Below are 12962 nucleotides of genomic sequence, written 5' to 3'. Positions count from 1 at the left end.
GAACTCTCAGTGTATACCAAACTTTGTTGAATGAGAGTGGAGTGATATACTATTTGGAAAGATTAAGCATGCAGTCTGCCTTTACGTACATTTTTAAAAAATAAATATGTGTGTAATGAGTCATTCTGAAGAGCTCACTAAATTGGTACTGCAGTGGTATTGTAATAGGATGCCACCCCTGCAACAAGTCACTTGGTTATATTTCCTAGATATTTCAGAATCAGCTGTCTTCCTGATGCACTCATGGATCATGAAGTATTTGTACCACACACGCCTCTGCAACAGCTTCAGTGTTTCCTGGAATTGCTTTGGAAACACTAGCAGAGCTATTATCTATCTGTTATGTCAGTCAAATTTCTTCCAGATAGTTATGGTTGAGATCTGGTGACTGTGAAAGCCATGGTATATCATCACATCATTTTCTTAATCAACTATTCAGTGACCCAAATACTTAGTCACAGGACAAAGATAATTTCTCATAGCAACTTTGTACTGATTTTAGGATTCTTTTCCCTCTGACAAGTGGACCATAACGTGGCAGCAAATTGCAACAATGTCTCTCTGTGTAGGGGGTCAAGAGTTCAGGGTATGCCTTTAATTTCTTGCCTGTCTGTGAATTACAGTGCAACGGTATGAATAATCCTTCACATTTTACCAGTATAGAAAACAATTACATCGTCTCATCTGGGCAACATAAAAGACTCCGCTTATGGCTAGTCTTTGCACATCATAATAACCAGTGTTGGGACTAACGCGTTATTAAGTAACGCGTTACAGTAACGACGTTATTATTGTGGTAACGAGCACGGTAACTAGTTATTATGCCAAAACCAGGAACGCGTTACTCGTTACTGGGATTTAGATAGGCTCGTTACTCGTTACTTCGTGTGGTGGCTATCACGGGGCTTCCACAGATTCAATAACATTAGCAAGTGGTGGAAGCCAGCAGGTGGATGAAGGAAAAGGGAGGCAAGAGGAGAGACCCGAAGCGGCCGCCGGTCCGCGTGTCAGGTGAACTGAACTTCAGGTAAGAAGTTATGACCTGCAGTCTATCTGGGTCAGATATAAACCAAGTTTAGGTGGAGTTTATTTTCGGTATGCTGACATTTTCGTACTGCGTGCTAGCTAGCATGACGGAGTTTCTATACAGCTGTGTGGGTGCTATGTTACTGATGTTGAACTTTATTTTGTTCATACGGTTAATTATTAGTTGCCAACCGTCCCGTAAAAAACAGAATCGTCTGGTATTCAGAGAAAATATTTCGCGTTTCGTACTGAGGTGAAAAGGAACAGTTTGTCCCGGACTTCAGCTACAATGAAAAAGACACAAAGCTGAAGCTGCACAGCTGCCTCTTCTTCTCTCATTCTCTCCTCTCCTGTTTCTACTTCAATCACGAAACTGATCAATGATCAGCTGATCGGCTTTTCTCTCTTGTTTATTTATCGCCCACTTTGCGCCAGAAAGAGGAAACCAGCGGATGTCGCGTTAAACAACAGCAGCACGTTTAAGCTTGATCAGCTGTTGTTAGAATTTATTTAATATTAATTGCTAGTATCAGCTGATGTTTGCTGGAGCCACAGCTGTAAAGCTGCTGGTCATGATATCGGTTTGGTTATCTGGTGAGAGGAAACATGAAGATGAAACCAGGAGATGTCCTTACTGAATCATCAGAGCTGAACAGCTGATGGAGAAACAGGTTTACCTTTTAGGTGACATGGATGAGTTGAAGGAAGTTATGAACTGTTTCTGACAGACAAATAACACCAGGATCCTTTTCTAAGTAGCTGACAGCTGGTAACTGTGCAGGGGCGGATCTAGCAAAGTTTTGCCAGGGGGCAGGTAGGGCATTAACAGGGAAAGGGGGGACAAGGAAATACTTTTCTTTATTATTCTCATTTAAAAATGTCTCGCTTTAAAAAAAAAAATAATTATCTGAGTCTTACAACAAACAATTGATAGATTGATACATATATACCATCAGAACAGTGTACATCACTGTCACAACAGTGTTTATTTTCATTCAAAGGCTTTATGATTTTTCCTATAATGGTGGGCGGTCTCTAGTCAAAATGCCCAGTCCAGCTCTGTATGCAGCTCATCTGCAGTCTGGTGTTACCTACATCTTCCTATTCAGAAGGCAGAATTTCCAAGTTCTGAGTACAATCAAAAGCACCACGACTGCAGTTTTGTGTTGGATGTAAAAAGCAGGCTAGAATCATGGCGGCGGTCAACGACGGTCCAGGCGTGGGATTTCTCTCGTGAAATGTGCACATTATTTTTCCTTTCTATTGGTAGGTGGCACAGTGCACTTGTGGCAAGTAAGCAAGCTAGAAGACTGGCAATCTGGCTGGGTATCCAGTTATGGAAGCAACACATTAACAAGAGAATTCTGAGTAAAACCAAAGTTACTTTCCCTAGTAACTAGTTACTTTGAAAGTAACGAGTAACTTGAAGTAACTGAGTTACTTTTTTAGAGAAGTAACTAGTAATGTAACTAAGTTACTAATTTAAAGTAACTTACCCAACACTGATAATAACACAGAAAAAAAGAAAGCAATTCATTCTCAATTTCTGTTAATTTCAGGGGATTTTCCAACCTGTTTTGGTTCAAAAGAGCCAAAGGAAAATCCTCATCAACTTTGGAGTAAAAACTAGATGCTTTTGTAATATACACTGATAATGTCTTGATGCATTCTCAATCATCCAGGAAAGTAAATCTCCAAAAGTTGAATCTGTTCATCTGGATGTAGCGTTTTGTGGGAGAAACGTTTCGTCACTCATCCAAGTGACTTCTTCAGTCTCAGCTGACTGCAGGTTTCCCCAAACCTTATAAACAGTACACTTGCATAATGACTGAAACCAGCCCACTGAAGGAACAATGGGCTGTGAGGTCAGTTCCTTAATCATAATTATGCAAATTCCCATGACCATTGATCAACAAGCTGAAGAACGCTGGTTTGAGCGCGGAGTCAAGGAGGCCATTTATGTGAAAAGGGAAAGACCATCTCTGAATCGAGGAGGGGGCCTAAGGGTACATCTTTCGCCATCTTACAATGCTGTGATTGCAGCCATTCCCCAACTCTCTGTGAATGGTACTCATGGCCATTGATCAGTGTTCTTTGATCAGTGGGTTTTGGTCAGTGATTGTTGATCAATGGTCATGGGAATTTGCATAATTATGATTAAGGAACTGACCTCACAGCCCATTGTTCCTTCAGTGGGCTGGTTTCAGTCATTATGCAAATGTACTGTTTATAAGGTTTAGGGAAACCTGCAGTCAGCTGAGACTGAAGAAGTCACTTGGATGAGTGACGAAACGTTTCTCCCACAAAACGCTACGTCCAGATGAACAGATTCAACTTTTGGAGATACACTGATAATGCTTACTGTCGTGTCATTGTAAACCAGTAAATAATGAATAAATAACACATTGGGATCATGCTGAAGACCACAGACAGCAGTCCAGGCATCAGGTGGGATAAAGGAGCTGGAAACATCACCTGATAAAGAAAAAAGACAACAGACCGAATGAAAAACAGAAGAGTCCTTTATCGCACATTTTTGACCAATCAGCAGTCCCTTTCTTCTCCTTCGTCCACTCTAGACTTTTGACCAATCACTGATCAGGACGAATTGCACTACGGTATGGTCCATCCCCCATTCGGCGGCGGCAGACCGTGTGGAGTGTGTGTGGAGGACCCAGGTGTGGACACAGGCAAGGAGACAAAACTTAACTTGAACACAAGACAAGCCTTTATTTCGGGGCTGATACTCACAAAACATGAGACTAGGCAGAAAGAGCGAAAAAAAAAACCAAACATTAGTGATGGCCCGCTTGAAGCTGACGCTCCGGAGCGTGTGTCGAAAAAAACAACACACTGGTTCAGAAGCACTGTGTCGAGGCTTGATTCGTTTGGCCAAAGTCACGTGACCAGTGATGTCCGAAGCTTCATTTCGCACGTAACTGCTTCGGTACCTGATTCAAATGGATATAAGGAAGTGAATCATTCACGGGATTTGTGGAGTGTTTTGATGGTGACAGATAGCGAACCACTGATCATTCTACTGAGAGATATGGAGCCAGCGAGGAAGAGAGGACGTTCTGCCGTGTGGGAATATTTTGAGTTGATTTCGGTCAATCGGGTAGGTTTGCCAGCTTTGTGTTGTTGTTTGCCCCTGTTTTGTATTTGTTTATTTTAACTTTCTATAATATATATATATATCTCTCTATCTATCTATCATACATACATTATATATATATATATATATATATATATATATATATATATATATATATATATATATATATGTATATATATATATATATATATATATATATATATATATATATATATATATATATATATATACACACACACACACATATATATGTGCGCCTTTGGAGCAGAGGATCGCATAAGTTCGATTCCTGCCTGGGGCGTCTGTATCCAGTAAGGGTCCTAAGGCTAGACCCCCATGCTAAGCGAGCCTACCGCAGATATGAGCGAGACAGATAAATATGAAGGCATGCCGGCTCGGACGTCGCCCGGATCAACAAGGTCCGCGTCAGGTGTTGAGGAACCAGGGTACCGTGACGAGAAGTGGGCTACTGGAACAAGAAGGCATCGGTGGGCAAAAGATGAAAACAGGGCGTTGTTGGAATGCTACTATGCAAGTAACCCTGGCGGAAGGCCAACCAGGAAGACTGTATACCCCCATCTTTATAAACTTGCTTTGCAGTTTCTGTGCACTCCAGCATCATCCGTTCCATGTGAGAGGATCTTCTCTAAGGCAGGAGAAATTATATCCAAGAAAAGAAACAGACTCAGTCCTCAGACTCATTTGTTCCACAGTGGAACAAATTCTTTTCTTGAATAAAAACCAAACAGGATAACCTTAAATGCATCATGTTTTTACTTGACATGTTCGCAAGCATTTTCCCCTCCCAGTTCACGATCAGTTCTTTCCCCAGTTTCAAAATGTATCAGAAATTTAGCAAATATGATTTATAAACATACCTGTCCAGGTGTCCAGTGGTTAATTGCTAAGTACGTGGAGGCAGGACCTCACAGCAGAAGCATACTCCATAATGTGATGTACATTATCATATGTATATTACATATACTTCTCACTTACTGTATTTACCAACATCAAGAAGTCAAAAGCAAAGAAAGACCACACCATGGTGCATCTTTAAATAAGGAAAGTTTATTGATCAAAATTATGTATTAAGCAAATAAACATAACAATTTTTTCAGCCCCCCCCCCCCCAAAAGAAAAAAAACAATTACATGTTCAAAGCAACGCAACGGTGGCCCACTATCAAACAGAACTCCACTCTGTAGAGTGAGGAGTGATAATGAAGCGGTCCGTTTTATTTTGTAGATTCAAGCTGCTCTTCATAATTTTCGCCACCAGATGTCACCAGAGAGGACTGTGTTGAAAAGCTTCGAGTAATGAACCGTTTTTCAATACAAGCTTCAATGCTTCAGAAAGCTTCATTTGGCCATCACTACCAAACATATACAGAAGACTAAACTAAGGTGACTATGAAAGAACTGAAAAATCACAACATTGACACTGACAATAACTTGGAACTAGGACTTCAACTATTACATATTTAAGGGAATAACTATGGCTACGTTCACACTGCAGGTCTTAATGATCAATTCCAATTTTTTGATCAAATCCGATTTTTTTTTGTCTGGTTGTTCACACTACAAATAAAATGTGACAGCAAATGCGCTCTAGTGTGAACGGTTCACAGCCCACAAAGCGGCCCGCATGCGCAAAATAAGACGTCACACACAACTCGCTCTGTTTACGGAAGTAAAAATGGCGGCTACAGAGCTAGTAGGTCTTGTTCCAGCAGTCTATCAATTTCTGCACAGTCGTAACCGACAGAATTTTGACAAATTAATTAGAGAAAGAAGGACACTGAGAAAAAAAGAGAGCCCGTGCTTTAACAATGGCCGCCATGCTTTCTTGTTTGTCTTCTCTGGCGCTGATAACTGGCGTCTGTCTTAATGCAACATGACCATTCAAACAACAGTCGCTTTCTAAAACATCAGATATGTATTGCATTCAGTACCACATACGAAAGTGACCTAGGTCGGATTTGAAAATATCGGATTTGTGCTGTTCACACTGTCATGCAATGATCAGATATGGGTCGCATAGGGTAAAAAAAAGAGAAGTCAGATTTGATGCGTTTTCATCTGCAGTGTGAATGTAGCCTAAGATAACTGTGACATGACATGGGATAAGTAGCACAGACGATGCGACAATGAATAAGGGAGACAGAGGGCTTAAATACACACATGAGGTGATCAGGGGAAGTGGAGACACATGAGGACACAGCTGACTAGGGATGGGTACCGGTTTCCGGTGCCATCATGGCACCGGTTCTGACATAAACGGTAGTAACCAGACCGAAAAGCAGCGCACATTTCGGTGCTTTTTTTTTCTTGAGATGTCATACACTTTGGGTTTCACCACACTCTGACCAAAATTCACTGAATGAGCCGCAAAAGAAGACCACAAAAACACACAGCGCACACAAATGGGCTAAGACAGAAATTGGCTTACCGTCCAGATTTCCTCCGTTATTTTCGCCGGTAGCCAGTAGCCATGTGATTATCAGCAGTTACCACGCCTACCTAGCCGCATCAGAGTCGTTTTCCGTCAACAACCTCCATTTTAGACCCACCTGTGACTGGACAGACCACATGCAGTAAATTTGGGCCCACGTGGGTTTTGGCATTACAACGTCTGATTGGTTGACATAACGTGAACGTGGCATCGTTACTGTGACTCTATTGGCTCAAACAATTAAAAAGAGGTGTCAATCATGCAAATTGACCAAAAGAAACCAAAGTTACAGCCCCTCAGAGTTTAAAGGGCCAGAGGCCAATTAAGCGCTCCATGGCAGAAAAGGCCCATTACCATGTAAGTGTATGGTTAATTCTTCAAAAACGCATTTTAAAAAAAGCATTTTTAGGCATGTTAATAAAATTAATTGATGACTGCTCTTAAATACCTAAAAAAATCAACTGGCGTGGTGTCCAATTGTGTGAAAGAATTGGACATTTTTGTACAACGTCTGGATATTCATGTATTGACAGCACTGTAATTTTTCACTGTTTCACTTTAAAAACATAAATCTTTGCACAGATGATGGTTATATGTTGTTACGGTTCTTATCATTTTGCAGAAAAAAAGAGACCGCTAAAAATAAAAATGAGAGGTTTTTGGACGAAGTTTGTGTTCTCCATTCTTTAAGCACCGGTTCGAGCACCGTTTAAGCACCGGCACCGTTTCAAAAGTACCGATTTGGCACCGGTATCGGATAAAACCTAAACGATACCCATCCCTACAGCTGACAGACATGAACCTAATGATGGAACAGGGGAGGTGAAACTAAATACAATGAACAAAGAACACCAGACTGTTTCAAAATAAAACAGGAAACATGATGAGACAGACATGACAACACAGGCTTGACAACATAAATCACGCGGACATGCGACATGACAAATTAGACACACTAACCAACAAGGGAGTCTTACGACAGGGGGAGATGGCACAAAGAGTCTACATGAACAAAGAACTAGGAAACCTATGAGGTAAAGAAAAATAAATGAACCAAAACATAAACAATGAATATCGAAATGCTATGAAACACAAAAACACTGTGTCAAATGACCCATGACCATGACACATGGTTAAAGCAGCCATTTATTTAACCCAAATCCTTGAATCTCTCATATCCTATTTATGTCCCTCCATCTATACTCTTAATCTTTAATTTCATCTAATTTCATCCTTCGTCTCTTCCTCACTTCTCTACAGCTGGTGCTGGCAGCAGCAGCCTCCTGTCACTGTGAGGCCTGGTTACGAGTTGTTACTGGTACTACTGTTCACCATGCGGTAACAGCCCCACAGCTAATATGTCGGTTAATTTGACACACTATTATTAGCTTACTTTTTGTTGTTTTCTCTCAGTTTTCAAGCTCAACCTTTTCGCCACTTCTTCCACATTAAAGTTTTCCTACAGTGTGCATGAGCGCACAGTGAAGATAGGGGAGGGGCTGGTCCTTTGTCAGCTCAATTTTGTGAAGTGTTTTACATAGGAGGAAGAGTGATTGCAACTGCAGTGACAGTGGCATACTAAGGGTTGGAAAAAAGGAAGTGTTGCACTTGGAGTTTTCAAGTGCAACAGTTCATACGATTTGGTCTGCTCACTTATCAATATGGCTCTCTATCTCAGGATTCTTTATATCATCACTGGACTAACAGGTATGTGGCAGGGGCTTTTTAAAATTTGCTTAGCATCTCTGTTGATTTTCAGTTTCCAATAGCATAAATATTTGTAATAGCTTATCAAAGTGAGTTTATTTTATTAGCAAAACATTTAATTCTAAAAACATGTAGATAATCAACAGAACTATTCTATTAAAATGTGCATTTGTTTCTTTGCAGGAGTTCACAGCATAACTACAGTCAGTAAAGTATCAGTGAAAACTGGGAAGTCGATCTCCATCCCATGTCTATATGGGTCCCAATACAAAAACCATGTGAAGTACTTGTGTGAAGGACCTAAATGGAGATTCTGCCGCGATGTAGTAAAAACAAACAAAGCAGACCCTTCAGGAAAATATTCAATCTCTGATGATAAAAGACAATTTATTTTTACTGTAACTATAAACAATCTGACAAATAAAAACACTGATTACTGGTGTGTGGTGGAGATTAGTAATGGACCGGATTATGGAGTGCATTTTCAACTGTCAGTTACCAGAGGTGAGTTTCCATCTTTGTTAATATTTTAAAGTGTTTGTTATTAAAAGTTAATAGAAATAGACATGAAGTCTAAATTGCCAATGGTTTTTCAAATCTGTATTTTTTGTCCTTTTATCCACTCATTATTTTATTTATTTAAATTTTTGTCCTTGAAGGTACCCCCAGTCTCTATGTGGATCATCAGAGGATTACAGGATATATTGAAGAAAACATAACTATTAGATGCCACCACAGTAACTCTGGAGAAATGAAGTGGTGCAGGCTGGGCAGGAACTGTGTGACAGGATCATCAGGATCCATAGATGGTGCAGCAGTGACCGCTCATATGAGAGACCCAAATGTTTTCACAGTGACCATGAGTGGACTAAAGTCAGAGGACAGTGGCTGGTATTTGTGTGCTGAAGGGGACATTCAGATACCAGTATATTTAACTGTTACTGAGAAACCGATCACTAGTAAGTACTGCAAGTAATTATGTACACGTGTCAAGTAATAACTTGACATGTGTATGAACTCCATCCATTTATAAATGTTAGTACTCTAAGAGATATTAGGACAATCATTGTTGCAGTACTCTAGTACTGACTGTTGTTTTGTTGAATTATAGCTACTGCCCATACTTTTACTGGAGATGGAACAATTACCACATTAAAAAATGGACAACAAAGGTCAGATATCTTTTGTATTTGCAGTAGATTTAGCAACAGAACTGTTCTTTTGTCTAAAAATCTTTTACAGATGAATATAATTGTTATGCTAAACTAAATTATGTGTTGTCAAACTGCATGTTGTAGAGCTTCATTTGACGTCAAGATCTTTATCATCCGTCTGAGTGTGTTGATGTGTTTTGTGATTGTGGTGTTGTTCATCTGGTTGATACTGAGACGCAGTAAGTCTTGTTAAACTTTGATTGAAATCCACAATATTCACTTCAAAATCTTAAAACTGCATTAGGATTAATTCTGCATTGTTACACAGAGTCAGCAACAGCTGTTTTGTTTTACTAGAGCAGAGCAAAGCAGACTCATCAGCCACAGCAATGGTAAGTTATACTGATTTGTGTTCATATGGACGTAGCATCCAGATTCAACTTTCTGGGATAATCTTCATATAATAAACTCTCCTTTAAGGCTCTGTATGAAAAGAGTTTGGAGTAACCAGGCTGACACCGTTCAGTCTTTCTCTAAATTACATTTTGTTTATCCTAAACAGGTGGACCAGGAAGTAATATATGCCAACGTGGGAAACATTAGAAGAACATCACCTGAGGTAACCATAACATACAACAACTATACATTTGTATTTGAGTATAAGCAGACTTTAACTTTTTTTTTTAAAGAATGACAGAACTTAAAAGTGTTCTGTTTCTACTCCTTTTGTTTTCCCCCAGATGTCACTTCCTGAAAGTGATGGGGAAATCATGTACAGTTGAATTGTTACCATAAAGAAACAAGAGGGTAAATATTAAAAGACTGAAACCAAACACACACGATTTCCCACTTGCTTTTTCCCGCTTTTCAGATAATTTAGCTCATTCTCCTCCTAAGACATGATTTGCTTTAAATTTTGTCTTTCTAATTGTCATATTTGTTTCTGTTCTCTGTTCCCAGGGTGAAGCAAAAGACACAGAAGTTACGTGCAGCACATTAGCTAATCACTACTGAAATATTTAAATATTATAAACTTTTGGCCTTTCTATCTTTTTTATATCTACCTTTTGCTGGAGTTTTTGCAGGATACAGTGTTTTCTTTTGCTATCAGCAGATCACCGAGCCATGCAGTATGCCTACATTTTAGAAAGATTTGCATTCTCCAAAGAGCTCACTGAACTGGTCCAGTAATGGTATTGTAATAGGATGCGACTGTTGCAATAAGTCAGTTTGTGAAATTTCTTCTCGCCTAGATCTTCCACAATCAACTCTAAGTTATTGTCACGGTTCTGGGCCAGTTTGACCCAGTATTTTGAGTTGTCATGTTTGGGTTTGATTTTTTATTTGGTATTGTATTCTGATTCTTGTTCTTTCTTGACTATTATTAGAATTCTATGTTTCTGTTTATTCGTGTTTAAGGATTTGTTCTTCGGTTGGTCTCATGTTTAATATAGTTTGAGTTTTATGTGTTCTTTCTGTCTACCTCTCAGTGTCAAGTTTGCGTTTTTGTGAATTGTTTCTGGTTTCCTGTTTTACTTTGAAAGTTCATGCCTCATGTCAGTGTGTTCAGTTTTACTTCTCCCCTGTCTCATTAGCCTAATTTCTCCCAGCTGTGTCTCCCTCCTGTTGCCCATTCCATGATTACTCCCCTGTGTATATAAGCCCTGTGTTTTCCTGTGCTCTCTGTCGTGTTGTACCCTCAACCGGCTTTGTGTTTTGTCTCCCGCTCCGGTTTAGTATTGCTTTTCCAGTGTTTCAGTCCTTATTTCCTCTGACCAGAGTTTTGTTAGTTTTTTTTGGTGAGTTTAATTGAGTAAGAGGTTTTTTCCCAGCAATAAAGCTGCGCTTTAAGTTTTACTTCCGTGTTTGAGTCCTGCGTCTTGGGTCCACCACTCCTGCCTGCCTGCCACACAGCCAACCATGACAGAACGACGCGACCACCTCATGGACCCAGCAGACTTACCTGGAGAGAGTGATCTCGCACGAGTCCTAAGCCTCGTAAATTGGATCACCCACACCTCGAATACAAGGGCGATGGTTGTGGGAATAAACGCCATTGAGACAATCCTCGAGGGAAATCCCCACCTCCGCCAGGTCAGAGGTTTTATGGACTTAATTGCCAGTCTGCATGAAACCCGGGAGGCGGTGCGAGCTCAGGAATTAGCAGACTTTGTCCGACAGCAGCGGAAAAAGTCCATCCTGGAGCAGCCGCATCAGTTTCACTTGCCGGAGGATTTGCAACCCGGCCCGCCGGATGTGGAGTTACCCAGCCCGTCGGAGCCTTCTGCTGGGAGGAAGCGACAAACACGCTGCCGGCGCGTCACCCCACAGCCAGATGTTGGGACTTCAGAGCAGCTGGCTGTGGTGACTGTTTATTCTGGGGTTGTTACTTGTGTGGCAAATGCGGGTTTAAAGCACTGTTTTTTACCGGCTCCGCTTCCACCACTGTCACCACTCCAGCCTGAAGCTCGTTTAGCTGCCCAGCCTGAAGCTCGTTTAGCTGCCCAGCCATAAGCTCGTTTAGCTGCCCAGCTGTCCCCAGTTCAGTCTCCTGCAGTTCAGTTCAGTCTCCTGTGTTGCCAGCACCTCAGCCATTTCTTTTGTTATCAGTTCAGTCCATCGCCCTGCCGCCACCAGCTCAGTTAGCTGCCCTGCCGCCACCAGCTCGGTTAGCCGCCCTGCCGCCACCAGCTCGGTTAGCCGCCCAGCGGCCACCAGCTCGGTTAGCCGCCCAGCGGCCACCAGCTCGGTTAGCCGCCCAGCGGCCACCAGCTCGGTTAGCCACCCAGCGGCCACCAGCTCAGTCTACACCTCCACCACAATCAGCCCACACCTCCACCACAATCAGCCCTGCCACCTGTAGCTCAGTCTTCAGTTCTGTCGGCCACTCAACCTTCCATCATCTCTATGCAGAGAGAAAATCTTATTCCCACCCTGGGTGTTTTTCATAACTTGGCTGCTTTAGGTACTGTTATTTACTCCAGGACCTCCCCAGAGGCTAGCTCTCAGTCCCCAGATGATTCTGGACCCCTGAAGGTTAAGCAGCCCCCTAAGAACTGCACCGTGTTAACACGGCCACCTCCGTTGTACGCTGGAAGCTCTAGTGAGCTCATTCTGCCAGCTAAGGACTGCATCCTGCTGTCACTGTCTGAACAGAGCCACTGTCCTGCACAGCTCCAACCAGCTTCATTTCTGCCAGCAGTCTCCGCGCCTGCTGGTCCCGCCTTGTCCCCGCCGGAGGTCTCCGCGCCTGCTGGTCCCGCCTCGTTCCCGCCGGAGGGTCCGGGGGGCCCGTTCAGCCATCTGTCAGCCATCGGTCACCGCTGAGGGGCCAGAGGAGTCACTTCAGCCATCTGTCATTGATGAAGGAAGGGTTGGAGGAATCGCTTCAGCACCTTGTGTCCGCTGACGGCTCTGATTCCACTCAGCCACCTCCTGTGTTCCACCTGCGGTTTCTACACCGTTGCGTGCAGTGCTTCCAACAGCTGTTACAACTCCGCTGCCTGTAG

The 12962-nt window shown here is 42.0% G+C and overlaps 1 protein-coding gene across 2 annotated transcripts; it reads left to right on the top strand.

Annotated features, from left to right (window-relative positions):
* Positions 1-8176: 8176 nt before the first annotated feature.
* LOC116333690 lies at positions 8177-11277 on the top strand. 2 transcript variants are annotated; one of them, XM_039621817.1, is made up of 9 exons: positions 8177-8299; positions 8483-8803; positions 8959-9258; positions 9411-9471; positions 9598-9692; positions 9811-9845; positions 10016-10072; positions 10194-10260; positions 10414-11277. In XM_039621817.1, the coding sequence occupies exons 1-8, from the start codon at positions 8254-8256 to the stop codon at positions 10233-10235; spliced, it is 957 nt and encodes a 318-aa protein (XP_039477751.1). In that variant the 5' UTR covers positions 8177-8253; the 3' UTR covers positions 10236-10260; positions 10414-11277. The 2 variants fall into 2 exon arrangements, 1 of the variants encoding a protein (XP_039477751.1); XR_005615372.1 differs by lacking the exon at positions 10414-11277 and having other exon boundaries at positions 8178-8299; positions 9782-9845; positions 10194-10242.
* Positions 11278-12962: the final 1685 nt, after the last annotated feature.

Source organism: Oreochromis aureus, linkage group 13 (assembly GCF_013358895.1).
Source record: "Oreochromis aureus strain Israel breed Guangdong linkage group 13, ZZ_aureus, whole genome shotgun sequence".
In the NCBI taxonomy this organism is placed as follows: domain Eukaryota; kingdom Metazoa; phylum Chordata; class Actinopteri; order Cichliformes; family Cichlidae; genus Oreochromis; species Oreochromis aureus.
Note: the sequence above shows the minus strand (reverse complement) of the source record. Positions and strands in the feature narration are given on the sequence as shown.